At 58.2% G+C, this 27,548-nt stretch overlaps 1 protein-coding gene across 6 annotated transcripts in view; it reads left to right on the plus strand.

The window, feature by feature from the left end:
• Positions 1-27,548, plus strand: part of TECPR2 (tectonin beta-propeller repeat containing 2) — a 49,248-nt gene that overhangs the window by 3,966 nt on the left and 17,734 nt on the right. For 5 of the 6 annotated variants that reach the window (XM_037504043.2, XM_037504048.2, XM_037504044.2 and 2 more), the window contains exons 3-13: positions 4,821-4,949; positions 5,312-5,443; positions 7,219-7,376; positions 12,074-12,386; positions 14,135-14,267; positions 16,668-16,985; positions 18,164-19,137; positions 20,947-21,130; positions 22,647-22,820; positions 25,065-25,245; positions 26,275-26,416. In XM_037504043.2, the coding sequence (XP_037359940.1) occupies positions 4,821-4,949; positions 5,312-5,443; positions 7,219-7,376; positions 12,074-12,386; positions 14,135-14,267; positions 16,668-16,985; positions 18,164-19,137; positions 20,947-21,130; positions 22,647-22,820; positions 25,065-25,245; positions 26,275-26,416 (2,838 nt within the window). The remainder of the gene's footprint in view (positions 1-4,820; positions 4,950-5,311; positions 5,444-7,218; positions 7,377-12,073; positions 12,387-14,134; positions 14,268-16,667; positions 16,986-18,163; positions 19,138-20,946; positions 21,131-22,646; positions 22,821-25,064; positions 25,246-26,274; positions 26,417-27,548) is intronic. The other variant, XM_037504047.2, reaches the window with a different exon arrangement.

Genomic DNA, 27,548 nt, shown 5'->3' on the forward strand with positions numbered 1-27,548 from the left:
CTGGTTTCCAAGACATGTGCCTCTTACACGATATCGTTCCATGGCCATGGGGAGCGCAGCGACCCCTGCTCTGGGCCACTGCCTCAGCCCCTGTCAGGGGGTGGTGGCACCACCATCGTGCCCACCTATTTAGTCAGCCTCGAGGGCTTGTGGCTCCTCCCTCACAGCTCGGGGCTCTGTGATTGGTGCTCCCTTACAGACCTAGACAAAGCTCTTAAGAGAAACGCTTGTTAATACATGCATTTTAATCTATATTCCAGTTGTTGTTCTAATGCTAGAAGTTTTTCTTTAGCCTTTGTACTCTGTTTTAAATAGCTGATGTGGTTAACGTATACACAGCTTTTATCCTGTGCCAGGCATTATTCTATTTTTTTTGTAAGGTTTATAACTGGGGTGCAAACCAGAGGGGTGGGGGTGATTCACAAGAGACAGAATGGGGAGCAGAACAGGCGATCAGATCTACTGAAATGCACTGCTGAGGTTGCAGTAGGCGAGACTCCTAGGAGAGGTCAGCTGTGCAAGCGTTATTCTAAATCTTTGTGTGTATCAACTCATTCCTGTAAACATCTGAGGTCGGTGTTAATACCAACCCCATTCTGCCGGGAGACAACTGAAGCCCTGAAAACTTACATGATCTGCCACAGTCAGGCCATTGGTGAATGGCGCTGCCTACTTTTAAAACTTGGGCAGTTTGACTCGACTTTACATTAATCATTTATGTATGTAAGTGCTATTTTCTTTAATAGCTGATGGGTTTGACTGATAAATTCCTCCAAACGTTTAAGAACATTATGTAAAACTAGTTATGAATTAACATGAAATCTCTCAAACACTTCATACTCTGCAGTGAAGAATATGAATCCAGCAAGGTAGACCAGAGATCCTGCGAGACATGTCGTAATGTAACTGCTACAAACTAAAAACAAAGAAAAATCTTAAGAGTGGCCAAAGAGGGGTCTCCCTGGTGGCCAAAGGAGTTAAATCTCAGTGCTATGAAGTGATCCACAGCCACTGCAACACGAGTTCGATCCCCGGCCAGGGAGCTGACCCCCAGGGCACTGCAGACCTCTCCTGTCTCCCCACTGCTCCCCTCAGCAGTGTGTTTCAGTGGATCTACCTGTTCTCCCCACTCTGTCCCTGGTGAACCCCTTCACACACACCCCACCTCCCCACACCTCTGGCCTGCACCCAAGCTCTTGTATATGTAAATAAATAAATCTTTGGGAGGCAAAAAAGAACAGTCACAGAAAAACATCCTGGTACCTGTAGGGAATAGTAATTTGAGTGACTGCAGTTGTATCCTCAGGAGCCACACAGGCTGGGGAAATGCCACTGCGTTTTTAAGTACTCACTAAAGAATCGTCAACTCAGAATTCTTTACCCAGAAAAAATAGCACTCATCTGTTTCATATATTAATATATAAAGTATTGTTAGATGACATTTAAAATATCAGATGAAGGAAAATAAGGGGGATTTGTGCCAACAGACCTGGTTTAAAATAATTGCTTCATTAAGTTTTTGAAACAAAAAGAAAATGATGCCAGAAGGAAATAAGGACTATCAGGAGCAATGGAAGAGTAGTAGTAAACATCTGGGCAAAAGCAGCACATCACTTTCATCCTCAAGTTCTTTAAAATGTATTTCATAGTGGAAAGCGAGCACTTACTACACTGACTAAGTCTTCCTTATGCACAGACACTGGAATATGCGAGATGATGTGAGAGTGGAGATGGGGGCCCCATCATAGTGGGGTCCTGAGTTCTGCTTGGAGAGGTGTAGTACTGATGCCAGAAAGATTTTGAAAAGCTAAGTCATAAATCCCTAGAGCAACCACTAAAAAAACTGTACGAGATGGTGTGGTAAAAGCCGCCATAGATAAATCACAGTAGGATTTTTCAAGTGTTCAAGCAACTCATAGGAAATCAAGAAAAGGGAAACAGAAGAAGGCAAAACAGAAAATAAAGTGGTAGCCCTGAATCAGAACACACCAATAAATTAAGAGTACATGATCCGTATGTACTGATTAAAAGACAGAAATTCTGGCATGGAGAAGAAAAGGGCATGAACTTACTACATGTTATAAGAAATTCAGTACGGGGCCTCCCTGGTGGTGCAGTGGGTTGTTGAGCACAGCGCTGTGAGGCTGTCCATAGCCTCTGCAGAGCAGGTTCGATTCCCGGCCTGGCCAGGGAGATTCCCACATGGTGCGGCCGACCTCTCCTATCGTGCCCACTGCTCCCCCCAGCAGTGCTTTCAGGTCTGTCTGCCTGTTCTGTTCCCTGCTCTGTCTCTGGTGAATCCTCTCACCCTCCCATGCCTCTGGCCTGTACCCCAGATATTGTATAAATAAAAAATAAATCTTTAAAAAAAAGAGAGAAATTTAGTACAATTGTGACATAGATGAAAAATAAAAGGGTGGGCCGAGATATACCACATAAGCACCATCAGCACTAGGCTGGAGTGGAGACATCAGTATCCAAGTTTGAGCAAAGAAATAGCCAGCAAGAGCTGTTATGTGTGGTAAGAGGGTAGGTTGGCCAGGAAAGCGTGGCTCTCCTCCATGTGTACATACTAAGCACCAGAACTTCATTATACATGAAGCCAACACTGGCATAACTGAAAGAAGCAGTAGATAAATCCACAATTGTAGGGGAGACATCAAGGGCCTGAGGGCACCACTGATCCCAGCGTGCCCTCTCTCAAGTGCACCAGGCACACCCCGAGAGGCGGTCTGGGTTGTGAACATACCTCAGAGTGTAAATTAAGCAGCTGTCCAGGTCCTGGGGTTTGCTTTGTTCTGTTTTTTACTTTTTAATTGAGGTATAATTTCATGAAGTGGGCAAATCTCAAGTGATGCGTTTATCTGTGTGCGCACCTGTGCAGACACCCAGGTGAAGACACAGCTTTTCCCAGAAGGCCCCCTCCTGCCAGTTCCAGGTCAGTCCCCTCCCCAAAGTGCCTACTCTGACTTTTCACTCTGTCCAGTCGTCTGCTAACCCCTAGGGTTTAATGCATTCCTGGGAGCCTCTGAGTGACATTTGCTCCCCTTAGAGCTCTTATAAAGCTCGGGCGCACGCAGTGGGCACCACTTGTCCTTCCGAGAGACGGAAAGCCCGTTCACCTGATCTTACAAGCTCGGCCACCAGACTGAAAACCTAAATGAGAGTTGAGTGCTCCCCAGAAAGGAGCCACGAGTTACCCTTAACTGCCAGTTTTAAAATTTGACCTAGAACCTTACAGGTGATCTAGAAGGGTTTTGTGTCTCATCTGCTGTGCTTCCAAGGAAAGTGACGTGCTGGGACCATGGCCCATGGCACAAACGAGGGCACCCAGCAGGCTAGGAGGGGGCTCCTGGGAGAAGCCCTAGGTGTTTTTAGCAGGTTCTCCCTTAATGAGGGGGTGTGTCCCCGGGGCCAGGCCCCACACACAGCAACCTGAATGGCAAAGTCAGTTTTTTGTGCGCCTGTTAGAGATAGATCACAGATCACAGTTGTGGAAAATCACAAGGGAAGTAGAAAGTACTTTTGTTTTGGAAAGAACACGGAATTTGGAGTATTAAGGTTTGAAGACCTCGTTAAATATGGACGTGCTAAGTATGTAGGAACAGAACTGGAAGAATAGCCCCTCCTTGCAGGCCGTTCCAAGAGACGGCGCGGGAGGCCTGCATGGAGGCAGCTGCTGCACCCTTGTCCTCGCTGCCATCCTCACTCTGACCAGGTCTTCTCAGAGGCTGCTTGCTTCCTGGGGGTTGCCGCCTCCCTGCACCGGGCCAAGCTGCTTGTAGCCAGCCCCTCCCCAAGGCCAGGCCGCTGGCTGGGCTTCCGGCGGCCCCCCTCTCCTGTTTGGGGGCCCCGCTGACTGCACTAACAAGCCAGGGCTCTTCTCTTCCTTCTGGAGATGGACATCTGAAGCCTTCCCCATATCACGATCTGGCACAGTCATATTTATAGCCCTGAGAACACCCCGGAGACTGGCGTCGCGGAGGAAAGTGAGCTCTGCTCGCCGCCGCCCACATCCTGGGGCGGCTCTCCCCACATCCTGGGGCGGCTCTCCCACGCCTGCCTCAGGCTGCAGCCCAGCTCCCAGCTCTGTGTCCCTGCTCCCTGCCCATCACCTTGACGTTCCTGCCCGTCGCCTTGGCGCACCCACACCCCTGCGTGGAGCACGCTCCCGGCGTGGACAGGTCGGCTGCTGTGTCAGTCACTGCAGCAGGGATCCGAGAGGCTCCCTGGAGACCTGGCCGTAGGTCAAGATGGCTATACGTTTTCTGAATGGTTTCAAATTAAAAACGATCACTCAGTTGTTGTTGCAACCAGTTATCTCTGTGCAGTGCTGGTACACGTGCTATTTAGATGAGCGGCATGCTGAGCTGGAGAGAATGTTACTTAATACAATTACTGACCTAAGAATCAAATCACAGTAGGAACCAATTTTTAAACATTCTCAGATGTCCTGTCCCCGTGATCCTGGCAGCAAGCCCATGTGGCAGGCGGAGCATGGGGGGCCTGGAACATGGCATGGGGGGGCTGGAGCACAGTGGATGGGGGGAGCATGGGGGGCCTGGAGCACAGAGGGGCAGGTGGCGCATGGGGGAGACCGGAGAAGCACGGCCTGTGGGGCTGAGTGACTTGTCCACCCTGAGAGAAGGGCGCAGGCTGGGAGTGGGCAGCTCGCATGACACCGGACTCCTGTTTTGGGGAACTAGCTCTTGATAAATACTCCCTGGATAAGGAATCCGTATGCTCGCACTTGATTTCTTTCCGAAATGAGGTTTTTGTTGGTAACAGGATCATTTGTGTTGGAACTTTTTCTCTCCCAGGGGAAGACAGAACCCATCACGGTGGTGAAGCTGCTGAGCTGCTTCGATGACCTGGTGGCCGCGGGCACTGCCTCCGGGAGGGTCGCCGTCTTCCAGCTGGTGTCTTCCTTGCCGGGGAGAAACAAACAGGTGCGCGGGCACCCGTGGGGCATCTCTGAACTTGGTGGTGAATCCCAAGAAGACCTGGGAAGGAGAGCCCCTCCCTGGCCTGGAGAACACGTTGTAGGGGGCCGGGGGAGGGGGACGCAGGGCTGTGTGTGGCTGGGGGTGGGGGAGCGCAGGACTGGAGCATGGGGCTGCAGGGCCTGGGGGTGCTGGGGAGTCGGGGCACAGGGCTGTGCAGGGCGGGCTTAGACCTCGCTCTCGCTGGCTGCTGCCTGTGGTCGTGCGGGGCTGGGGGGCCTTCTCTGCGCCCAGGGGTGACACGCCGCCCATCCCTGTGGCCCCCCTCCATTTTACCCTTTTCCTCTATTTTCGTTGTTTATCCGTAGCTTCGGAGATTTGACGTCTCTGGTATTCACAAGAACAGCATCACCGCGCTGGCGTGGAGCCCCAACGGCATGAAGTTATTCTCAGGAGACGACAAGGGAAAGATCGTCTACTCCTCTCTGGATCTGGACCAGGTGATGTTACTTGTGGAACTACTGTTGACCCCCTTTTACCTGGAGAAACCACATTCCTAGTTTTATTTCTAGTTCCTCGATCACAGCCCCTGAATAATCGCAGGTGGCATCTGTCACATTTCTTCAAGCACTTTCCTAGCATCTGATAAGCTTCCGCACTGGCCTTTGTTGCCACTGGAGCGCTCGCTGTTCCGCCGCCACCACTGTAGCTGCTGCTGCTGCCGCCCCCAGGTCCCTGCAGGGTGTAGGGGCAGGGCGAGGCTCTTCCTGGCCAGCCCAGCGCCGCCCCCACCACAGTTCCTGGGCTGTGTCCATCCGGAAGGACAGGACGTGCGGCCCGGCCACCAGCCCTCGCCGAGCAGAGCTCCGTTTCAGACAAGGCCCTTTCCTGCTGTGTGCAAGCTGAGCCCACCTGGGTGGTCTCGTCTGCTGGCCAGCCTGAAGGCGCAGCGCGGGCCTCCTCTCTCGTCTGTGGGCTCCGTCAGGGCGCGTGGACTCGCGAGTGCCCATCCCCAGGACTCCCACAGCGCTGCCTCAGCTGTTGGGCTGCAGGAGCCCTTTACCTTTTTTTTTTACTTTATTTTTAAATTTATTTATGCATACAAGAACTGGGGTACAGGCCAGAAGTGTGGGGGTTGAGAGGATTCCCCAGAGACAGTGTGGGGAGCAGAACAGGCAGACTGACTGAAGCACACTGCTGAGGGGAGCAGCGGGGAGACAGGAGAGGTCTGCTGCGCCATATGGGTTGCTCCCTGGCCAGGGATCAAACTCGTGCTGCAGAGGCTGCGGCCAGCTTCATAGGTTGCGTCTTAACCCCTTGCGCCACCAGGGAGGCCCCCAACACTGTACCTTTTTAAAGAGAGGCACATAGAGGGTGTCTGTCTGCGTGGGCTGCGTTTCCCACATGTGCTATCTTAGAGGGTGAAACAACCTTAAAAATACTGATTAGAACTTTTTTTTTGGTGTAGAAGAACTAGGGTGTAGGCCAGAGGTGCAGGGGTGAGAGGACTCCCCAGAGACAGAGTGGGGAGCAGAAAAGGCAGATCCAATGAAAGCCACTGCTGAGGGGGGCAGCAGGGAGATAGGAGAGGTCTGCTGCGCCATATGGGTAGCTCCCTGGCTGGGGATTACACTCAGGCCATTGTGATAACAGCCTGAGACTGACCCCTGGGCCACCAGTGAGGCCCACATACAGAACATTTTCAAAGAAGTATGGAATTTCCAGATGTTTCTTTTTTTTCTTTTTCTTTTTTTTTTTTTGCCTTTTTCTTTCTCTTTTCTTTTTCAAAGATTTATTTATTTATATAAGCACTGGGTACAGTCAGAAGCGCGGGAGGGTGAGAGAATTCACCAGAGCAGGGAGCAGAGCAGGCAGAAGGACCGAAGTACACTGCTGAGGGGAGCAGCGGGCGGCAGGAGAGGTCTGCGCGCCATGTGGGACCCTCGCCCGGTGGCCAGGGAGCAGCCGGGGATCGAACCAGCGCTGCGGAGGCTGCGGGCAGCTTCGCAGCCCAGCGCTCAACCACTGCGCCACCGGGGAGGCCCCAGATGTTTCTTGTTAAGCTTGATGTGCCATGAAATAGACATTAGCATGCTCTTCTCACTGGTAGGGGCTTCCCAATGGTTTCCTCACAGAGGGCGGCAGTGAGTCTGAAGAAGGCTCAAGCAAACATCATGAGGGGTGAGCTCACCTACAGACATGGAGGGAGCACGCCAGCATCCAGAGGCAGTGGGGGTGCTTCACTCTGCCCTGAGTGTTGCCTGTCTCTCCGCAGGGCATCTGTAACTCCCACCTGGTGCTGGAGGAGCCGTCGTCCATCGTGCAGCTGGACTACAGCCAGAAGGTGCTGCTGGTCTCCACCCTGCAGCGGAGCCTGCTCTTCTACACTGAGGAGCGCTGTGTGCAGCAGGTGGGCACGCAGCCGAGGAAGAGGTAGGCCCCCCCGCCACACCCGAGGGGCTTGGAGCTTCCCGGGTTTCCTGTTGGCCACATGTGAGCCAGTGGCTCCACTCCTAAGGTTCCCCGACTGCCCAGGACGCCGCCTCCTGCCTGCAGGCGGAGACAGGAGGGCTGTCCTCTCAGCTGGGGCGGGGGGAGGGTGGTCTGGCGCCAGCAGGCGGCATGTTGGTGGCAGGCGGCAGCTGGCACCGTGGCCTTAGGGAATCGGCCAGGTGGCACATGGCCCAGTGAACACGAGGGTTGCCATGGCAGCGGGGGAGGGTGGGAAGGAGGTGGTACCAGGGTTGGTGGGTGGTGATGTGGGCACCCCACAGCTGGCTGGTGCTGATGCCCAGGAGGGTGAAGTCGGGGAAGCCGGCCCTGGTGGCCTGGGCAGTGCAGCCGCTGCTGCTCTTCAGCTTCTCCAGACCAAACACCCCTATATCACGTTGATAATTTGGCCTTTTCTGAGCAGCAGCCTCCTTCAGGGTCCCTGGGGAGAAGCAGGATCCCACGTGGTGGCTCTGTGGGATGTGTTCCCGGCTCCCTGCTGTTCGTGTCCCCCTGTTCCCGGTCACCCTGTCTTTCAGAAGGAGGGTGGATTAAAACGAGTTACTTTCCACATGGGTCATGGGCCTGCATCTCCTTTGAAACCCCGCCTGCTGCATGTGTGCGTGTATGTGCATGTGCCTGCGTGCCTGCATGCGTGCGTACACGCCTCATCGGCTGCGACCTCCCGGAGCCCTGACGCCGGTTCAGCAGCGCTGATTGACAGCGGTCCTGTGCCCAGGGCGGATCCGGGTGCAGAAGCAAACAAGGCATCCCTTTCCCATGGTTGAACATTCCGCCAATCCTGGAGGCAGGAGCTAGCCGGGCTTGATGCCTTCTGTGTCTTGAAGGCTTGTCCCTCATGTGCTGTAGACAGAGGTTAGAGGGCCGCTGTGTCCACCCCAGGAGCAGTGCATCTGGCAGCAAGCATGGGCGAGTGCCAGCGGACGGGCAGCACCTTGGGACAGTGAGCAGGGGTGGAGGGCATGGGCTGCAGGGGCTGCTGGGGAGGAGGCAATGGAGCTCTGAGAGGGTGTGGGGGCAGGGAAGGCCTCCATGAGGAGGTAATACTTGAGCTGAGAGTGTGGGGAGGCCCGAGAAGCGCGTTCCCGCCTCGGAGCAGTGAAGGCCCAGACTGGGCCAGAGCTGGGCATGGTCAGGGCACAGCAGGGGTTTGTGCGCTCACGTGTTCCGTGGAGTGGGCTTGGGGAGGAAGGCCTGGTCCAATTTTCAAGTGGTCCTTGCGAAGCCATTAGAGGTGTCAGTTGGGAGTGACCCCAAGCTCAGATTCTCCCTGGCCCTGCATGGAGATGCCCAGAGACATCCAAGGGCGTGGGTGGAAGTGGCCCCTTGCCGAGCGGTTGTGGGCGGGCATATCTGGAGAGAGGAAGGACAGGACTGGACATAGTCCCCTTGGAATGCCCCCTGGACATTTCCCCGTGGAAATAGGGAGCCAGGGGGAGAAAGGCATAGAAACAGACTTCTGTTTGCTTAGATTAAGCAGCCAGATGGGTGGTGAAGCCATTGCACTAAGGGGGGGGGGAGACTGGGCCTGGGTCTGTCCTGGGTATATGGAGTTTGGGGTGTCTCTTCAGGGCCCTAGTGGGCACCACAGTGAGGAGGCCTGTGCAGGTCTGGAGCCTGGGGAGGGTCACAGTAGAGGTCAAGATCAGGTCATCAGATAAGGAAGGAGTCGTGGCCACCCTGACAGCAGCCGAGTTCACCAGGGATGGCCGTTGCTCACCCGAGGCTGAGAGAACTGCGTGGCCTCCGCCCATGTCCAGGCCCGCTCTGCCTGGAGACACAGCTGTGTGAGCGAGGAAACAGGTCTCTGTCTCGGGCCCACATTCCTGGGGCAGACACTGCTGAGTAGACGTGTTCTAGAATGTTCAGTAGTGATCATTGGGCCTGGAGCTAGTGAGGACGGAGCAAGCAATAGGGCATCTCATCTGTCTAAACAGCAGGCCGGGAAGGCTCCTCCCAGGTGGGGTCTGAATGGACCCTTAAAGGGAAGAGCCAGGAGAGGCCTCTGGAGGGAAGCCCTGGGCCTGACCGAGGGGGTTGAAGAACCCCAAGGCTGGGGTGTGTGGAGCCGAGGGGCCGGGAGGCCTGTGTGATGGGGACGGGGGCTGCTTGCTTTCACAGGGAACGTCCCCTTGCTGCTGTCTGGGGGCTCGGGGAGCACCAGAGGTGACCCAGGAGAGAGGTGGAAGGACTCATACCAGGCCAGGGTGGGGAGGGCCTTGAAGGCAGAACTGACGGGTCTGTGTGCATGCTGGCTCTGGGTGTGAGAGAAAGATGGGTCGGGCTTGCGGCCTGAGCAGTTGGGTCCACGGGGATGCTACCTGCTGAGAGGGGAGAGGACATGCCCTGGACAGACACACACACACACACACCCCCGCACAGTTTGCACAAAGGGAATGCGTGTAACCCAGGGAGGGGAGGCCCTCCTTCCGGAAGAGGAAGCCGCAGCAGGGTGCTGGGCTTGGAGTTTCTGGGAGGGGGGCGTAGGGTTCCACAGCAGGAACTGGGCTCTGGCACCTCCCTCCTCGTGAGCAGGGCCAGGGTATGGGGGCACCGCAGGGGGCAGTGGACGGGAGCACAGAACTTGGCCGCGCCTCAAGGGCACATTGCTCTGAGAGTCCAAGGGGGTGTAGGCCAGCGGAGCACAAGGAGGCCCCCGCGGGCAACCACAGAGGATGGGCTGGCCTGAAATGGGGCCAGAGGGTGCCCCCGGGGAGAACGTGGGTCCAGGTGCAGGCCCAGTGATCACATCCGGGAACCTCCTCAGATTGGCCCAAACACAAACTCCCAGAAGACCTCAGAGGCCCCGCCCCCTGACGTGCTGTGTCCTTGGTCCGGGGTATCTGACAGTCTCTGCATCAGAACCTCAGCCAAACCACCTCTCCCCACGCCCTCAGTGCCAGCCCCTGGGCCCTGCTCAGCATGTCCTTTCCCCAGAACGTCCCATCCCTTGCCCCCAGCCTGGGGGCAGCCAGGGGTCGGGGGCACCCAGCACACGTGGATGTGCACCTGCTGCGCCCAAGGTAGGCGCTCCCTGGGCGTTTGTTGAGACGACACTCACGTACCTGAGATGAGCCGGTCCACACGGGGAGGAGGCTCTTGAGATTGTTGTCAGGGAAGGAGATGTCTAGAAGTCAGGTCTTCATCCAACGCTCTTACTCTTGGCGTGGAATTGGACGCCCCATCCCTCCTGGGCCCTGCTCATCGGGATTTCCTTACTGCGGGGCCCTGGGAATGAGGCCCTGAAGTGTGGAGGGGCACCCAGTCTCTGTGACCGCCGTGCCCAGGGTGCCCAGGCAGCCTCCTGGGCCGGGGCACCGCTCCAGCCAGTGCACCTCAGCCTGGCGTGGGCGCCAAGCACTCGTGGGGGCACATGACGAGCATGGTGTGTGCCTGTGTCCACGACCTCATCCGGCCTTCTGCGGCCGGACACAAGGCAGCCCAGGCACTCCCTGCAGTGGGGGTCAGCGGCCCGCAGACATGGTGGGCCTGAACCCCTGGGATTGGCGCTCTGGGAGGCTGTGGGTCGGCCAGGATGGCTCCTGGGAATCTAGATGGGTGGATTCGCCTTCAGAAACCTTAGGTCGTCTTCCACACCATGTGTGTTCTTACCAACACCCAACTTCCCCTCCCGAAATGCCCCTGCACCCTCGGCTCCTGGGTCCTCGGAGAGCACGTGCAGCTGCCACCTGTGGTCTCTGCCAGAGTCAGGGTCCCAGCGGCTCAGACACCTGCCGACAGGACTGAGAGTGTGGGTAGCAACCCCACCGCGGTGGGAAGGAGGGTACAGCCGTTGTCAGCCAGAAGTCTCACCGTAACGTGTAATTAAAAACAAGTTGCACGGGTGTACGAGTAGCATCTTACTGTTCTCACGTGGAGATGAGAGACCGCGGGGCTGAGTCGTAGAGTCTTTGGGGACACACAGCTCGGGGCTGATGCAGCAGCAGGGGCCCAGGATAAACAACCACTGTGAGTCCGCAGTCCCTGGGGACGGGGCAGGGGATCTCGGGAAGATGAGCGGCCGCAGTGATGTCACGGATGCACGTCCTCAGTGAGGGTGGGCCCCCGGGGGCACGTCAGTACTAGACCTCGTAACTCGGACGTGTAAGGTGTCTGTGTTACATGCATTCTTTTATTTGTGTTCGCTGCATCATTTAAGTAGAAAAAGATGCCAGGCCCGGGACCGAGGGGAGAGAGGCCCTCTGGCTGGTCAGAACAAGTCTGTCTCGATTCTGGACGTAAAGCTCCCTCCTGGGCTGGGGCAGGCGAGCAGTCAGACTCTGGGAGGAGCCGCGCCTCAGAGCAGGGCAGCGCGGCAACCCCTGGATTTGCCACCTTCTGGCTCAGGCGCCGCTATGGAGAGTCGTGATATCTGCCTGGCAGGGCTGCCTAAGGGTCGAGCTGGGGGTGAGGCGCCAGCCCTGCCCTCTGTGGGCAGAGGGGGCTCGTGTGTTCATTTCACAACAGACCGGCCGTAGAAGAGGAGCTGAAAAAAATCTGTCTCGCTTAGGCTTAGCCAAAACCTTGTTGAAGTTACTATCAGGAGTTGACAGCTCTGTCCCTTCGTCAATCCATGTCTGTTTTCTTTTCTCTTTCTTATTTTTTTCTCCTGATTTCAGCACTGGAAAATTTGGGGCTTGTTTCATACCAGGACTCTGTAAGCAGAGCGACCTGACCTTGTACGCCTCACGGCCTGGGCTCCGACTGTGGAAGGCTGACATCCACGGCACCGTCCAGGCCACGTTCATCTTAAAGGACGTCTTTGCGGGAGGAGTCACGCCTTTTGAACTGTACCCACGTCTGGAATCCTCCGACGGGGGCAGCTGCAGCTTGCCGGAAAAGCACCTGGGGCTTGTCTCCTGCTTCTTTCAAGAAGGCTGGGTATTGAGCTGGAATGAATACAGTATCTACCTGCTAGACACGGTCAACCAGGTAAGTGGAGCGGCCCCCACCTTGGCCTCGGCTGGAGAAGGCTCACCCAGGGGCTTCCAAAACCAAGGAAGGAGACTGGCAATTCTAGTGCTTTCTTTGGGCCAGCGAGGAAACTCAAAAGAAGGTCCAATTTGACATTCACTGTCCTGTCCCTGCCAGAAGTTGTTTTTAATTTTAGCACAGAATTAGACTTGTTCTTCACTTGGACCATGTTTTCCCTGACCACAGACTGCTCTAAGCGTGTCGGGAATCACGGGGCAGAGACAGGGAGCAGAGAAGGCCCTGCCCACAGCCACGCCAGCCGTCTGGTGGGAGAGGCCTTCTCCTGTCTCCTCTCACCAGGAGCCATGTTTTTTCCCGCTCGCGGCTCTGGGGCAGCGCCAGCCCCGCGCGTTGCAGTGGGGACATTTCTGTGTCAGTCAGTGGTGACAGGTCACCGCTAGAGGTGGGTTTAGGAACCAAAAAAGCAAACAAAACCCCAAACTTTAGTGTTGGTTTCTCCTTGCCTTACGAGCAAGCGTTTGCTCCGGTGGCAGTAGCTCCCGCCCTCCCGGCCGCATGTCAGCAGAAGCAAAGCTCGCCCACTCCTCATGACGCCGCCTGACTGTTGTCAGCCGGCCCTGCGGCCGAGCTGGAGAGAAACCTAACCCGGAGCGCAGTCTCGCTCGAGCCTTCGTCCTGGGAGATAATGGGCTGCGCGGCTTCCTTCTGGGAGCATGGGCAGGGGGTGACCTGTGTTGGGGCATTGCCCAGGTGCCCTTTAAACCCTGAGTGTGTTTCTTAAGATGGTCTTGTGACCCCTCCATGCTCCTCCCCTGTTCCGTCAAGCTGGCCGCCCTGGGTGCTCCTCGTGTGGACACCCTTGCCTGTTGGCAGGGTCAGGATCCCGCGTTGTGCATCGGTGCCTCCCGAGTGCACTTTGCCAGCGGGTGTGCTCCCTCCATCCTCAGGGAAGACGTGGGGGCGGCCCGCCTCCCCAGCAGACGCGGTGTTGCCGGCGGCCTGAGCGTGTGACTGTGAGATAGGGGCCTGCAGGCCCACACCACACTGCGAGCTGCCCAGCAGGCCACTCAGGAACCCACTGCCCTTGCCCGCCTCTGAGACGGGTGCTTCTGTTGTGTGTTCAGGGCGCAGGTTCTTCAGTCGCTTGTTCATCCAAAACTGAGCCCCAGTGCACCCTAGTCTCCACATGGGCACCAGCAGAGTTCTGCTCCTCTCAGCCTGGGGTACCCTGCGGGTGTGGAGTGGCACTAGGGGCATCCTGGACCTCCCCGCGGAGGGCAGGCTCATCCCTGCTTCCCAGGGAGGCAGCATCTCGCCCTCATCGGGGCTCTCCCCATTACCAAGGGAGACGGAGGAACTGGAGCGGAAGCCTGGGGGTGTGGGGCAGCAAGCTGGGCTGTCCGGACTGGCGGGGCGCCTGGAGCGAGGCCTGTGCAAGGCCAACAGCCCCTGCTAGGACCAGGGCTCCAGTGCCCCGGGTAGGGAGCAGGGCGGAGCACATCGGGGTGGCTAAGCGGGGGGGAGGGGCGGGGGGGGTCGTTTGCGTGCGGGCACGGAGCTGGCCATGCCTTGCTCCCTTGGCTACTCTGTCAGCCCTGACCTGACAGGGGCGGGCCCCCGGGGGCATCCTGTTAACACAGAGCGTGGGCGTGACCATGTGTGGCTGTCACTTGTTGGGTTCCGGCCCGTGCACGCTCCAGATTGTGCCACTGCCCGGTGTGGTGATGTGTGTGTGTTTCCGACAGGCCACGATCGCTGGTTTGGAAGGATCGGGTGACATCGTGTCTGTTTCCTGCACAGAAAATGAAATTTTTCTCTTAAAGGGAGATAGAAATATTATAAGAATTTCAAGCAGGCCTGAAGGACTGGCATCAATAGGTTGGTATCTGTCACGAAATGTGCTGTGTGCATGGTATCGTGTCCATAATTCACAGAACTGATGTCATTTTGCTGCTTACCAGGCTACAGCTTCATCTAAACAAGGGAGGGTTGGAAGGGCCGCCTGTGACTCTTAACACACCGCTGATGCTTTTCATGAAGGTCCCCTCTTCGGGGCGCACGTCAGACGGCCGCCCCTGTGGTAGAAGGTGGGGGGCTGGGTAACGAGGTGGGCGAGCCCCACAGCCATGGCCTCCTCTGCTTCCAGGACGGTGTTGGGTTTACACACCAAAAGACATGGATTTGTGGAAGATTTAGAACATTCAGTCTGTCCTCTGAGACAGGTGTTACCTAACACAACTCATCTTCTAAGGGTTGATTATTCCCTGTCGTGCTTTTGACTCTAGTGATTCCTACTGGCCCAGGTTCTCAGGCAGGTATTCTTGGCACATATGCTTAGGCTCACTGCAGGCTGGGTCCTGAGGGGATCACAGCAGCGTACCCCTCACCGTGGCTCTCGGTCTCCCTGTTGCTGGCCCTCTGAGCTCCTGACACACATGCTTTTAGAAGCCTCTGAGCAGCCCGCCTGAGGCTGCAGCTGTGGGCAGGAGGCTGAGGCCTGGAGGCCCAGCGACAAGCCCAGGGTAGCACGCTGATGCGCATGGGCAGGTCATCCGCCCCAGCTTGGAGTGACACGCCCCACCCCCACCCCCCGCCCCCGGCTTGCTGTGCTGCGGCCACGTGCCACCCGGGGCCAAGCAGCTGTCCCTGGGTCTCCAGACTTCTGGGCACCTCAGCTCAGCCTCTCCTCCCAGTGAAGCTCCCTTCACTGAGCTCCTGGGTCCCTTCCCTTTGCCGCTCCAACTCCAGGGCCGCCCCCTTGACTATGCACCTCACTCTCACAAAGATTGTGCTTTCCGGGCACCAGGATCTCGGGGCTCATCTCTGTCACAGCGCCTGGTGCGTAGGCCCCTCAGTGAGTGTGTTGATGGACGGGACGATGTCCTCGCTTTGCAAGTTAGAAAGCCAAAGAACGGGTATGTGTGACGCAGCCAGATTACCACACAGAGTCCGCCTCAGCTGGCATTTGTGGCCACCTGAGTCAGGTAGCCATAGCAACACATGGTATCCTGGGTCTCGACCACTGGGGTGTCTTCACTGTTATTTTACTCTCGCTTCAGAGAAGGAGCAGGGATCCTGGGCAGGAGTGAGTGGGCAGGCTGCAAGCCTCCATGTCCAGCTGAGCAGGGAAAGAGGTGGGGGCCTGCCGTGAGCACGGAGGGTGTGCAACCCCAACTGACGCGTGGGGACCCACAGCAGTCAGACACTTAGCTCTCGAAAAGATGCGAATATAATACGCACTGTGTCGGCCCTAAGCGTTCAGTCTCTTGAGAGATGGAAGGAAAGGGGGTGAACCGCTTACATCACAGTGGGCAGATTGGGACACACGTCGTCCCAAAGCTGTGACTTCGTGGGCACAAATAAGCTCCAGCCCCGCGCGTGGCTCCAGAGGCTGGGCGGGGTGGGGGGATGCTCAGTGGCTGTGGGAGCCACACATCCCTCAGAACCCACATCTGCCCACCTGCTCCATAGCCACCATGGCCGAGGCCTGGGCCTCATGTTTTGTTTGGCTGTAATTAACTTTAGTCTAACTGGCAACACGTGGCTGCGGCCCTCGAGCCCAAGATCCATCCTTGTGTCCTCTTGGACAAGTCCCTTGCCTGCCCTGGGCGTCCCGCGTGCTCGGAGCTCGCAGCATGCCCCACCCAGGGTCCTGCTCGTGCAGGCAGCCCGATCCCCGCCCCCAGCCCCCTCTGGTGCGCGCAGAGGCTCACAGCTGACGATAGGCTGCTCGCATGGGTCTGTGGCTTCATGCTGAACCCCAGGCCCAGGCGGTGGGGGGGGTGTGTGTGTGTGTGTGTGTGTGTATGTGCAGCTCTCAGTCACTGGGCTGAGCTCAGGGGGGCCGTGACCCAGAGCCTAGCCCCCCACTTGTGTCAGCACTGGCTCCTCAGTCTCCTTCCTGCCTTGAGCTTGTCACAGTGGAAGGTCTCCTTTCCCTCCTTGAATTTCAAGGCGCTTGATCCCAGGAGCATGTATTTTCAAGCGTGTTGTCGTGTGTCAGATGAGCTCTGGCTCTGGCGCTTGTGAGCGGGGCTTACAGCAAAGCCTGTCCCAGGCCCAGGCTGGGTGCGTGTCCCGGAGCCCTGTTCGCGGACCTGCATCTGCTTCTAAATTACCCGTCAGTTCGAGTGACAGGTGCCGGCTTGGCACCGATCCTGTATTGAGTCACTTGAAGAGATGGCAGTGGGGGTTCCCCTTACTGTGATTCCTATGTTTTGGGGGTCAGCCTGGACACAGTCTTGGTTAACCAGCTCTAACCCAGCTCCGCTCCCACAGTGCGCGACGGGCTGGAGGCATCCGGGTGTGCAGAGTCGGGCCATGTGCAGCGCCAGGAGAGGCCCCCGTGTGCCCCCGCAGCCGAGACGCGGCTTAGAGGCTCCTCTGTGGCCAGCTCCGTGGCCAGCGAGCCCAGGAGCAGGAGCAGCTCGCTCAGTTCCCCTGACAGTGGCTCCAGGCTGCAGGCCGCCCCTGAGCCACCACAGGACAGCCAGCCTGCCCCGCAGAGGCTCCGCGCCATCAGCTCGGAGGACTTCGACCAGGAGCTCGTGGTCAAGCCTCTCAAGGTGAAGAAGAGGAGGAGGCGGAGGAAGCCAGGTATGTCTCAGGGCACGCCCCTCCCGGCAGCCCGCCAGCCCCGGAGCGCCGCGTGAGACCAGGCAGGTGCACTTCCGGGCACCTGCGGCCTTCAGGAGCGCCCCCATGAGGCAGCTGCGCGGGCCTGCGCCCCACCCCCATGCCACTCAGATGAAAAGCTGGCGTCCTCCTGTGTCCTCCGGCCCTTGGGTCTGGCTTGGTCCTTTCTGGTGTTTAAATGAAGATGGTGACTCTTGGGCATCCCTGTCAGTGGGAGACATGCAGGGCCTTCCTATACTTGAGTGTCTTACAGGGACAGCCATGTGCTTTTTTTACTGACTTGTGAGTGACCTCATGGGACACGGGAGTCCCACGGAAGTGTGTCTGGCCAGTCGTCCACCTCCATGGGGGATGTGAGCAGATGTGGCTTAGCACTGAGTTTTGTAGAGTTTTTACTCCTTGCTGCCCGTCAGGCCTCTCGCCACGGGTCACTGCACTGCTGAGGGACGTGCCATCTGACCACCCATCCTGTTGGGCCCCTCACAGGTTTGGCCCCGGCCCGTTTGCCCCTGGCACCTCATGCAGCTCGGGCCCCTCAGCACCCCATTGTGCCTCCCTGCCATGGGGCCGTTGTGCTAAAAGGGTGTGTTCACCGATTAAATAGCTTTTGTTTAAAATGTATTTCTTGGGCCTCCCCTGGTGGCGCAGCGGTTGAGCGCTGGGTTGCGAGGCTGCCCGCAGCCTCTGCAGTGCCAGTTCGATCCCCAGCTACTGGCGAGGGTCCCACAAAAAAAAAAATAAAATGTATTTCTTTTTTTTAAAGGTTTATTTATTTATGCATACAAGAGCTGGGGTACAGGCCAGAGATGTGGGAGGGTGAGAAGATTCACCAGAGACAGAGTGGGGAGCAGAACAGGCAGACTGACCGAAGTACACTGCTGAGGGGAGCAGCGGGGAGACGGGAGAGGTCTGCTGCGCCATGTGGGTAGCTCCCTGGCTGGGGATGGAACTCGTGCTGCAGAGGCTGCGGACAGCTTCATAGGTTGAGTCTTAACCCTTGCGCCACCAGGGAGGCCCCTAAAATGTATTCCTTCTTGAACAAAAGTTTTATTTTCTAATTAGCTTCATGTTGTCCCCCGTAAGTCCATGGTACTGTTTTTGGAGTGACGTCCCTCATTGTCGTCATTTTCCTTTGAAAGCAGAAGGTGGGAGCAGGAGCGCCTGCGACAGTTCCCTCGAGTCGACTCCCTGCTGCGAGTTTCCTGGAGACAGCCCCCAGCCCCTGAGCGCAGACCTGCTGTCCCTGACCTCCAGTCTGAGCAGCATCGTGGATGGCTCAGGCACAGACTCTCCCGGCCGTGAGCGCCGCCCCAGTGGTGAGGCCGGTGTCCCGCAGGAGGGCTGTGGCCCTGAAGCCCTCAGCGTCCCGGAGGTGTCTGAGCCCGCCCCGCACTTAGCCCACGAAGACAGTGGCGGTGGGACCGAAGCTCCACGATGCGGCCCCGCAGGCAAGGAGGGGCTGCCCGGGGTGCTGAATCCAGCCTTGCCCCCGAGCGAGGGTCAGGGCGGTTCTGAAGTCACAGACCTTGAAGAGGAGCCGAGTTCCGGGGACCACAGGTCGAGTGGCCGACAGTCGCCTTGCCAAGAGCGGGGCAGCTCGACAGAGCCCCAGGAGACAGGGTGCGGGGACCCTGACGATGCCCAAGGCGCTTTTTCAGAAGCCCCCCTCCTGGACGCACCCCAGGACATCCCGGGGTCCGCCAGCCTCTGCCTGCCGCCCAGTGCTGAGCTGTGGCTGCTGGAGGCTGGAGCTGACCCAGGGAGTGCGGAGGAGCTCAGCGGAAAGCGGGACTTCCTGACCCAGGTGGGGGCCCCTGGCCCTGACTGGGGCACAGGCCAGGAGGCCGTGGCCGCCTTTAAATGTGACCTGGGGAAGGCGGGAGGACTGCCGGCTCCCCCAGACTCTGCCTTGCCGGCCAGCACCCAGAAGCCTCGCCTGGAGCAGCCTTCACTGGACCCCGCGTGGACATCGAGCGACGAGGAGGACATTTACGCCCATGGGCTTCCTTCTTCGTCCTCAGAGACGAGCGTGGCAGAGCTGGGCCGGGGCCGCTCCCTGCAGGACCTGAGCCAGCGCAATCCCAGAGACACGGGGCAGCTCGAGCCAGGCCAGGTAGGTGGCTGCTTGGAATCGTGTGCAAATCAGTCGTTTCCCTTCTCGGAAGGGAAGTACGCTCCTGCTGCAAAAGCCTGTGGACAAATGTTTTGAAGTCCTGGTTTTGGGGCGCTCCCTTTGTGGGGACTTTAGTGGCAGGAAGCACTGTGACCTGTCGTCCAGCTTGGTGACCACCGTCCAGAGCAGCCCCTTGCTGGCTCTGTGTGCCCACCAGGCCCCCTCAGCACAGGCACCTGCCGTCAGCGCGTCCAGGCAGGTGAGAGGAGGGAGAGCCAGCGCAGGAACGGGGCCTCCTCCAGATGGCGCCCCAGGCTCCCAGGCCGTGCAGAGCCAGACTCTGGAGTCCAGATTCTGTCAGTCTGCCCGGTTCACGTAACTGAGGCACTTTTCAACTGTTCTTGGTCCATTTTATTTTATTTTTTTATAAGATTTATTTGTGCATACAAGAGCTGGGGTACAGGCCAGAGGTTTGGGGGTGAGAGCGTTCACCAGAGACAGAGTGGGGAGCAGAACAGGCGGATCCACTGAAACCCACTGCTGAGGGGAGCAGCGGAGAGACGGGAGAGGTCTGCCGCACCCTGTGGGTCACCTCTCTGGCCGGGGGTCGCACTCAGGCCGCAGTGGCCGCCGATAGCTTGACAGCGCTGAGACAGACCCCTGCGCCACCAGGGAGGCCATTTTGATCATTTTATAGAAAAACTCACTTTTCAGAAGTGCTTATTTTCCTTGATTTCTAATTACTGGCTGGACCTGGCTCTGGACATGCTGTGTGTGTTTCCCAGGAGGGGCTGTGAGTTCGGTTGTGAGCGTGGACTCAGCCATGTGTGCGTGCCCCCAGGCCCACGGCTGCTGGGCTGGTCACTGCCACTGGGGTCCACTCTCGCCAGCCACCCTGCCAAGCCCTTCACAAGTTCAACTTATTTATCTCTCAAAAGCAAGGCAGACCCTGAAGCAGGTTCCACTGTCGGCCCTTCTGGCAGGGCAGGAGGGTGGTCACGCTTGGGACACAGCAGCTGGCTGGGTCCCGGAGCCAGCAGAGGGCCATGCCTGCCCCTGCCCTGCCTCAGGCAGACGGCACTGCCCAGTGCTCTGCTCAGCCAGAGTCAGGCCTCTCGCTGCCTCTCCTGTGTTCATGCTTTCGGGGTTCTGGCTGGCACTGCCTGGTGCTGGGGCTGCCCCATGAAGGTGAGCTGGTGGGGCAGCTGGCATGAAGCCCTCCCAAGGGAGGGGAAACCTGGTACTTTGAGGACGCCCCCTGCCTTCAGGCTCACTGGGTAACCAGAAAGCCAGGGGATTTGGGGGCTGGGGGAGCCGTTAAGCTTTGTCGTGGTGAGCAGGGCCAGGCTGCGGGCGTGGGAGTGCTTGTCTTTGAAGCGGCTCCTACCAGTGTGGGGGGGCCCGCACACACACTCTTAGAGGCTCTTAGCCTACAGAGGCTTCACTCAGCTTTGATTCTTGAGTGCGGCCTAGTTGGGCCGGGCAGGGCTGTGCCACCTGCCGGTGCTTGGGCACACCAGGGCTGCCTCCCACGCCTGTGCTCAGCCCAGGGGCTGGGCTGCCGAGCGCCTGCCTGCAGGACAAAGCCGGGCCTCGTCACATAAGCACCGGGCTGGGAAAGGTGTCGGGGTGTTGGAGGGCTGCCCAGGGACACTCTGGGGTCTCTGTAGGGGCAGCAGCTCCCCTCAGAAGGCTTCTGTGAGAGCACGGTCTGGGGACAGAGGCCTCTGTGGAGCCCCTCTCGTGGCTCTGGGTGCTGACCAGGGCAGCGGTACCCGCCCTGCAGAGCTCACAGCGCTGTGCTTGCAGTTCGCAGAAAGCTGGATGGGCTACTCGGGCCCCGGCTATGGCATCCTCAGCCTCGCAGTCTCCGAGAAGTACGTCTGGTGCCTGGACTACAAAGGCGGCCTGTTCTGCAGCGCGCTGCCGGGCGCCGGGCTGCGCTGGCAGAAGTTTGAGGACAGCGTCCAGCAGGTGGCCGTCTCGCCCTCAGGTTCGCTCCCCGCACCCCCCTCCCCGCTCCAGTACATGCCAGACCTGCCCTTCCTGCAGCTTGGGGCTCTCTCCAGAGAATGAGATGGCTTCCCGGACAGCGGGTCTTCAGTAGTGGGCACACGCCCGGCTTGAGTTGTTGGCTTCTGTTGAGTGCAGTTGTGAGACGTGAGCATCCTTGCGAGCTGTATAGTGACTTGAATTTTGAGGGGTTTTTTTTTTGAGGGATTTCAACATATTACTGAACAAATTCTGTTTTCGGTGTTGCTTTAAGGCAACTGAAGTGGTTAATGAAGATGGGCCCCAGCCACACCAGACGCGAGGCCTCGTTCTCCTTTGTAGCGAGCTGTGTCTTCGCTTGGGCCGCCTGTTCCCCTCCCTGGCTGTGAAGACAAAGCACTTTCCTTTCACGCCTTGCAGAGTGAATTGGAGTGGACAGTCCCTGCCGGGGCCTGCCAGGCAGGGGCCCTCCCGTGCCGGGACCGTCCTGGGCCCACCGTCTGCCATGTTGCCCACGTCACCCGTGGGCCCGGCAGCGGGGGCAGGAGAGCTGCATCTCTACCCCACGGGGGCCTTCATGTGAGGCTGAGCCTAAGCCGGCCCCCCAGGCACAGTGACCTCACCTCTCCCCTCTCCCTGATTTTTGTCACGCTTCCAAATTCTGGTCTGTTCAGGGTTGCTTTGCTTTATCAAAAAATATTTCTCCTTACAGACCGGCGAGAGACCAGCCAAGCCTTGGCTGGGGTTATGTAACTGCTTGTGCTGTTCTTGCTCTCATTTACCTCTGGTCCGGCTCCCTGGCCGCTTAGAGACTTGGGTTATTTCTGAATTGCATTAATCACACCATTCCCATACCCCCAGGCCCTGAGGCTCCGTGAGAGTGCTCGCCACCAGATGCTGCTCTCAGCAGACCCCGTGTGCTATACCCACCCTGAGTGAATCAGGCCCTGGGCCCGCCTAGCTGTGCTCCTCTGTCCCCTCTGTTTTCGCGCCTTGCCACGCCCTCCACTCGGGGCACTGCCTTCTTCCTGCCTCCGTCCTCTCCATCCAGCAGGGCCCCTCTCTGCGCGGAAAGAGGACAGTTCCACTCAACTGCGTCTTCTCATGCCCCCGTCCTCTTAGCTGGCCGGGGAGGAGACCTCCTTTGGCGCCCTCAGAGGGTCCTGGGGCCGCAGGGCTGCCGCACGGTGCTCGCCGGGCACGCGCCTCATCAGCCCTGGCCGTGTGGCACGGCTGCCTGCCGTGTGTGGGTGCCTGCCTGTGCCCGGCTGGCGCTCAGCATGAAAACCCCTGACAGCCCACAGCAGCCTCACCCTGTTCCCCAGATGAGGTAACTAGGCCTGGACGCGGGAGGGGACGAGGCCCCCGATGGCAGCCTGGTGGACGGTGCAGGCCCGGACTGGGCCCCTCCCCGCTGGCGGCCCCGCGCCACGCATGGGCTGAGTGCTCTCCCCCCAGGGCCCGGAGGAGGCGTCTGTGTGCGGGACAGCGGGCAGAAGCCGGCCTTCTCTCCACAGGGGCTCTTCTCTGGAAGATCGAGCAGAAGTCTAACCGCGCCCTCGCCTGCGGCAAAGTCACGGTCAAGGGCCGAAGGCACTGGTATGAAGCCCTGCCCCAGGCCGTGTTCGTGGCCTTGAGCGACGACACCGCCTGGATTATCCGGACGAGCGGAGACCTGTACCTGCAGACAGGTAACAGCGTCCCGCGGAGGACAGTCCCGAGGGCTCAGATGGGTTCCATTCAATCTCTCTGGAAAGAGTATTTGCCATTGGAACGGAGCAACCGTTTCTTGCTACTGACTCAGCAGCGGGACAAATTAATTTTTTTTGTTTTTATTTATTTTTTTAAAGATTTATTTATTTTTATACAAGAGCTGGGGTACAGGCCAGAAATGCGGGGGGTGAGAGGATCCACCAGAGACAGAGTGGGAAACAGAAGTGGCAGACTGGCTGAAATACACTGCTGAGGGGAGCAGTAAGGAGATAGGAGAGGTCTCCCGCGCCATGTAGATATCTCCCTGGGATCGAACCTGCACTGCAGAGGCTGTGGACAGCTTCACAGCATGGCGCTCAACCAACCGCTTGTGCCACCAGGGAGGCTCAGCAGCAGGACAAATTTAGAGCAAGACTTCCCGGCACTGTGCAGGGAGGTGCGGATGCTCTCCTGGCGGCTGACCTGGCGCCCTAGGGCTCCTGGCTGGCCTCTCAGGAGCTCTGTCCCGCTGCCTATGCAGATTGATGGTGCTCAGAGAAAACTCAGAAAGTGACTGCGATAAGGAGCAGTTTGGTCAGGGAAGCTGCCCTGAGGGGGCCTGGGCTGCTGCAGGAACACACGGGGATGTATTTATTAAAATGAACAGGTGGAAGTCACTGCTCATAGACTGTCAGCAGAGGGGGACACGCTCCCCAAGCAGCGTGACGCGCCTGCATCAAAGACAGGAGGGAGGCGGCTCTACCCTGGTCGTCAGGAAGCCGTGTTAGGCCTCCATGAAGATCAGCCTCGTAACCGTTTGGTTTGCTGACCCTGAGAGAATGTTTTCACCCCTATTATGACATCAGCCGGAGCGGACCCGCTGAGGGTGCGAGTCTTGACATCCAGCAGGGCGCAGTGGCTCGCTCCTGTCACCCCGGCCCCGGAGCCTGAGGTCGGCGGAGTCTGGGTGCACAGGGGTTCAGAACTACGGTGCTGTGCAGATCGGGCATCCACCCTGGGCCTGGCACCCACATGGGGCTGCTGGAGGCCCGGCCCAGGCCGGACATGGGGCAGGTCCAGCTCCCTGCAGTAACACGTGGGACATCTGGCAAGACCCGGGCTCTTAGGAGAAAAACAGCCGTGACGTGGGGCTCACTGCCTTGCACAGCGCCCGCCCTCCAGTTCTGTTCTTGGGGGAGATGGGTGCTGCTGGCCTGGGGTGGGGATGGATGACCTCAGCCAGGAGCGCTGGAGGAAGCCCCAGGGCAGTTTTACAGGCGCCCAGACCTAGTGGGCTGGTCTCCGGGCTGGCCTGGGCACTTGGTCCCCATTACTGGGACCCCACATGGTTGAGGGCAGTACTCAGGGCTTTGACTAGTCGGGGAACACATTTGAGCTCTGAGACCTGCCTGTGGGCTGGGCCAGGGAATGTGGGTCTTGGTAACAGCTACTCAGCCCGCTCCCCTGGTGAGCTGTGAGCTCAGGCAGGGCGGCTGTGAGGAGGGCTGAGGGCCTGGCCTGCCGCAGCCCAGCCGGCCCCCTTTACCTGGGGGTGCAGGGTTTGGGGCGTCTAGTTCAGCAGTGGAAACCCCACCAGATGAAAGCAGGGAGGGCTGCTTGCTCTGCTGGAGTTCCTCCTCCTCGGGAGGCCCCTCTGGCCCCACTGAGCTGAGGCCTGGCGCTCTGAGCACTGGGGACCCTTGCGCCCGGCCTCACTGGGTCCAGTCCCTCTCTGGCCCTGGGTCCCATGTCTTGAGGACGCCAGGAAAGTCGTAATTGTTATTCAGTTTCCAAGAACACCTGAAAATACCAGATAGGTGTTACATTTAAACACAGTCTAACCATTCGGCATTGAATGGACCGTAAAAAGAATATAGTGGGGCCTCCCTGGGGGCGCGAGGGGTTAAGCACCGCACTGTGAAGCTGTCCGCAGCCTCTGCAGCACAAGTTTGATCCCTGGCCAGGGAGCTACCCACACGGCGCAGCAGACCTCTCCTCTCTCCCCACTGCTCCCCTCAGCAGTGTACTTTGGTCGATCTGCCTGTTCTGCTCCCCGCTCTGTCTCTGGTGAACCCTCTCACCCCCTCATCTCTGGCCTGTGCCCCAGCTCTTGTATGCATAAATAAATAAATGTTTTTTTTTTAAAAAAAAGAATATAGCAGAACGCCAGAGGCTGGCAAGCAGACACAGAGCAGGTGTGTGCACCTGACCGGGCCTCCGGCCGCCTGTTGTCTCACTGGCAGGTCTCAGCGTGGATCGCCCCTGTGCACGCGCCGTGAAGGTCGACTGTCCGTACCCGCTGGCCCAGGTCACAGCCCGCAACAGCGTGGTGTGGGCGCTGACGGAGCAGAGGGCGCTCCTGTACCGGGAGGGCGTGAGCAGCTTCTGTCCAGAAGGGGAGCAGTGGAAGTGTGACATCGTCAGGTACCGCCAGGTGGCGTCCCGTGGCCCCCCCTGCGCCCTGGGCTTGGCGGCGGCAGGCTCCACAAGGGCCACTTCCCGGTCTCCATGGTGACGGTGTCTGAGTGGGCAGCCAAGCTTGCGCAGCCTGACCCTGGCGCTGCCTGACACTGACACCAGGCTGGGCAGTCGGTGCTCTGCGGCCCCTTGAGTCTCTGCTGAGTCTGACCAGAACCACCCAGTGGTGTCATTTATGCTGACAGCCTCAGAGTGTTGGGAGCCAAGTTTTTTGTTTTCTTCCTAGTCAATTAAAATTGATCTCTTTACGGGGTTACTTTGTATCTTTGAAAACTTTAGTCACAGAATTACCACCAGATCATTCTGCTAAAATGAGGTTATTAGTCAGTCTAGGAATAGGTAGATCAGGATATTCTTGGTTCAAGTTGATGTCCTGCGGCTTTCAATGAGTCCCTGTTGTGTGAACTGTGCTGGGCCAGGTGGGCAAAGGTGGCGGAGCCCGTGGGGCCACGCAGACTGACTGGCTCCGGTTGCGCAAGGGCACTCACCAGAGTGGGCGGGCAACCCCAGGGCTGTGACTGCACATGCAGAGGTGAGGGCCCCAGGAGTGGAGGGCCGTCAAGCCTGGACGCTGGGGAGGACTTCCCCGGATGGCGGGTGGGGGAGGGCATTGCCCACAGAGAGGACAGTGTCTGCCCATCACAGCCTGCCTCGGGGCTGGGCCTGGCCACTCCGTGGAGGAGGGTGTCACATAAGGCAGGGGCCTTTGGGGCCTTGAGCGCCTTGTGCCTGCTCCCCGCCACTTAGTGCGCTCCAGAGCTTCCCCTAACACTCCAGGCCCCATGTGTCTTTCAGAAGCTGCCACGCCTGGGCACCTCCCTTCCGTACAGTGATTAACCAGAGCTCAGGCTTCTCTGCGGAGTCGGCGGGAGGCACATCTCCTCCCATGCCACGCCCGGGGGCACTGGTTACCAGCCCTCCTTGACAGCGCAATGCTTTCTCGGGGCGCTGACTCCCTGTGCTCCTTGTTTGCAGTGAAAGGCAGGCTCTGGAGCCCGTGTGTATAACCCTTGGGGACCAGCAGACCCTCTGGGCCCTGGACGTGCACGGGAACCTATGGTTCAGAACGGGCGTCGTGGCCAAGAAGCCCCAGGGAGAGGACGAGCACTGGTGGCAGGTGGGTGCTGAGCCCTGCCTGGGCTGGGCCCAGAGTCAAGGGTTCCGGCCCCCCTTTCACAGGCCCCGTTTCCCGCGCAAGGGCCCCGGAGGCTGGGCCACGCTAGCAGCCTGCACTTTTACTTTTGTGAGGCAGCGCGCCAGAGGCCGCGGGGCGCCCGCGGCGCTGAATACACGGGCTCTTGATGTTTTTGATTTGAGAGATTTAGAATCTCCTTAGCCCCAGTGACAGCCGTTTGGGAGTGCGGGTAATAATGATGTTTAAGTCTGAACAAACACGCTAAGAAGAGACACGAGACAATAGGTTTGAAAAACCCAACCCACAATTAAAGTCCAACTATCTTTGCGTAGTCAAAGGTCTCTTGGTAAATGCTATTTCCACAAAGAGAGGAGGATTTTCCCACATGCTCCCAGAAAAAGAAACACTTTGAGAAATGGGAGGGTGTGATCAAAGTAACTTGCCATGCTGAGGCCCCCAGGCCTGGGCTGTGTTTTCGACAGCATGCTGCCCCGTGACCAGGGTGTCGGGCGGCGTCCTGGTCTCCCCAGTGGGTGAGGGGCACTGACCCCCAGCCATTGGGTCTCGCCCGCTCAGCCCAGCCTTACCTTGTTGAGGCAGGTCTCCCATTAGGCCTGTCAGGTGAGAAGGTGGAAAGGAGCAGCGTTTGCTCTTTGACCAATGTGTTTGCGTGCACACGTGCCTCTAATTCCACACCCCAGATGAAAAATAGTACAAGTGATTTTTTTTAGGATTTATCAATTTATGCATGCAAGAGCTGGGGTTTAGACCAGAGGTGCAGAGGTGAGAGGATTCACCAGAGACAGAGTGGGGAGCAGAGCAGGCAGATCCAATGAAATCCACTGCTGAGGGGAGCAGCAGGGAGACAGGAGAAGTCTGCTGCGCCCTGTGGGTCAGCTCCCTGGCCAGGGATTGAACTCAGGCCCCACTGGCTGCAGATAGCTTCATAATGCGAGACTTAACCCCTGCACCACCAAGGAGGCCCCCTCAAATGATTTTAAAATACCTTCTCTGCACATGCAACCACACGGTGGTTTTGTATACATACAGGTGTGTGCATACGTAAATTCTGTTTCTACGTAGCCCAAGGAAAGCTTGGCCCATTCTGCCTTCC

Source organism: Talpa occidentalis, unplaced genomic scaffold (assembly GCF_014898055.3).
Source record: "Talpa occidentalis isolate TD23 unplaced genomic scaffold, MPIMG_talOcc4v2.1 talOcc4.11, whole genome shotgun sequence".
NCBI classification, from domain to species: domain Eukaryota; kingdom Metazoa; phylum Chordata; class Mammalia; order Eulipotyphla; family Talpidae; genus Talpa; species Talpa occidentalis.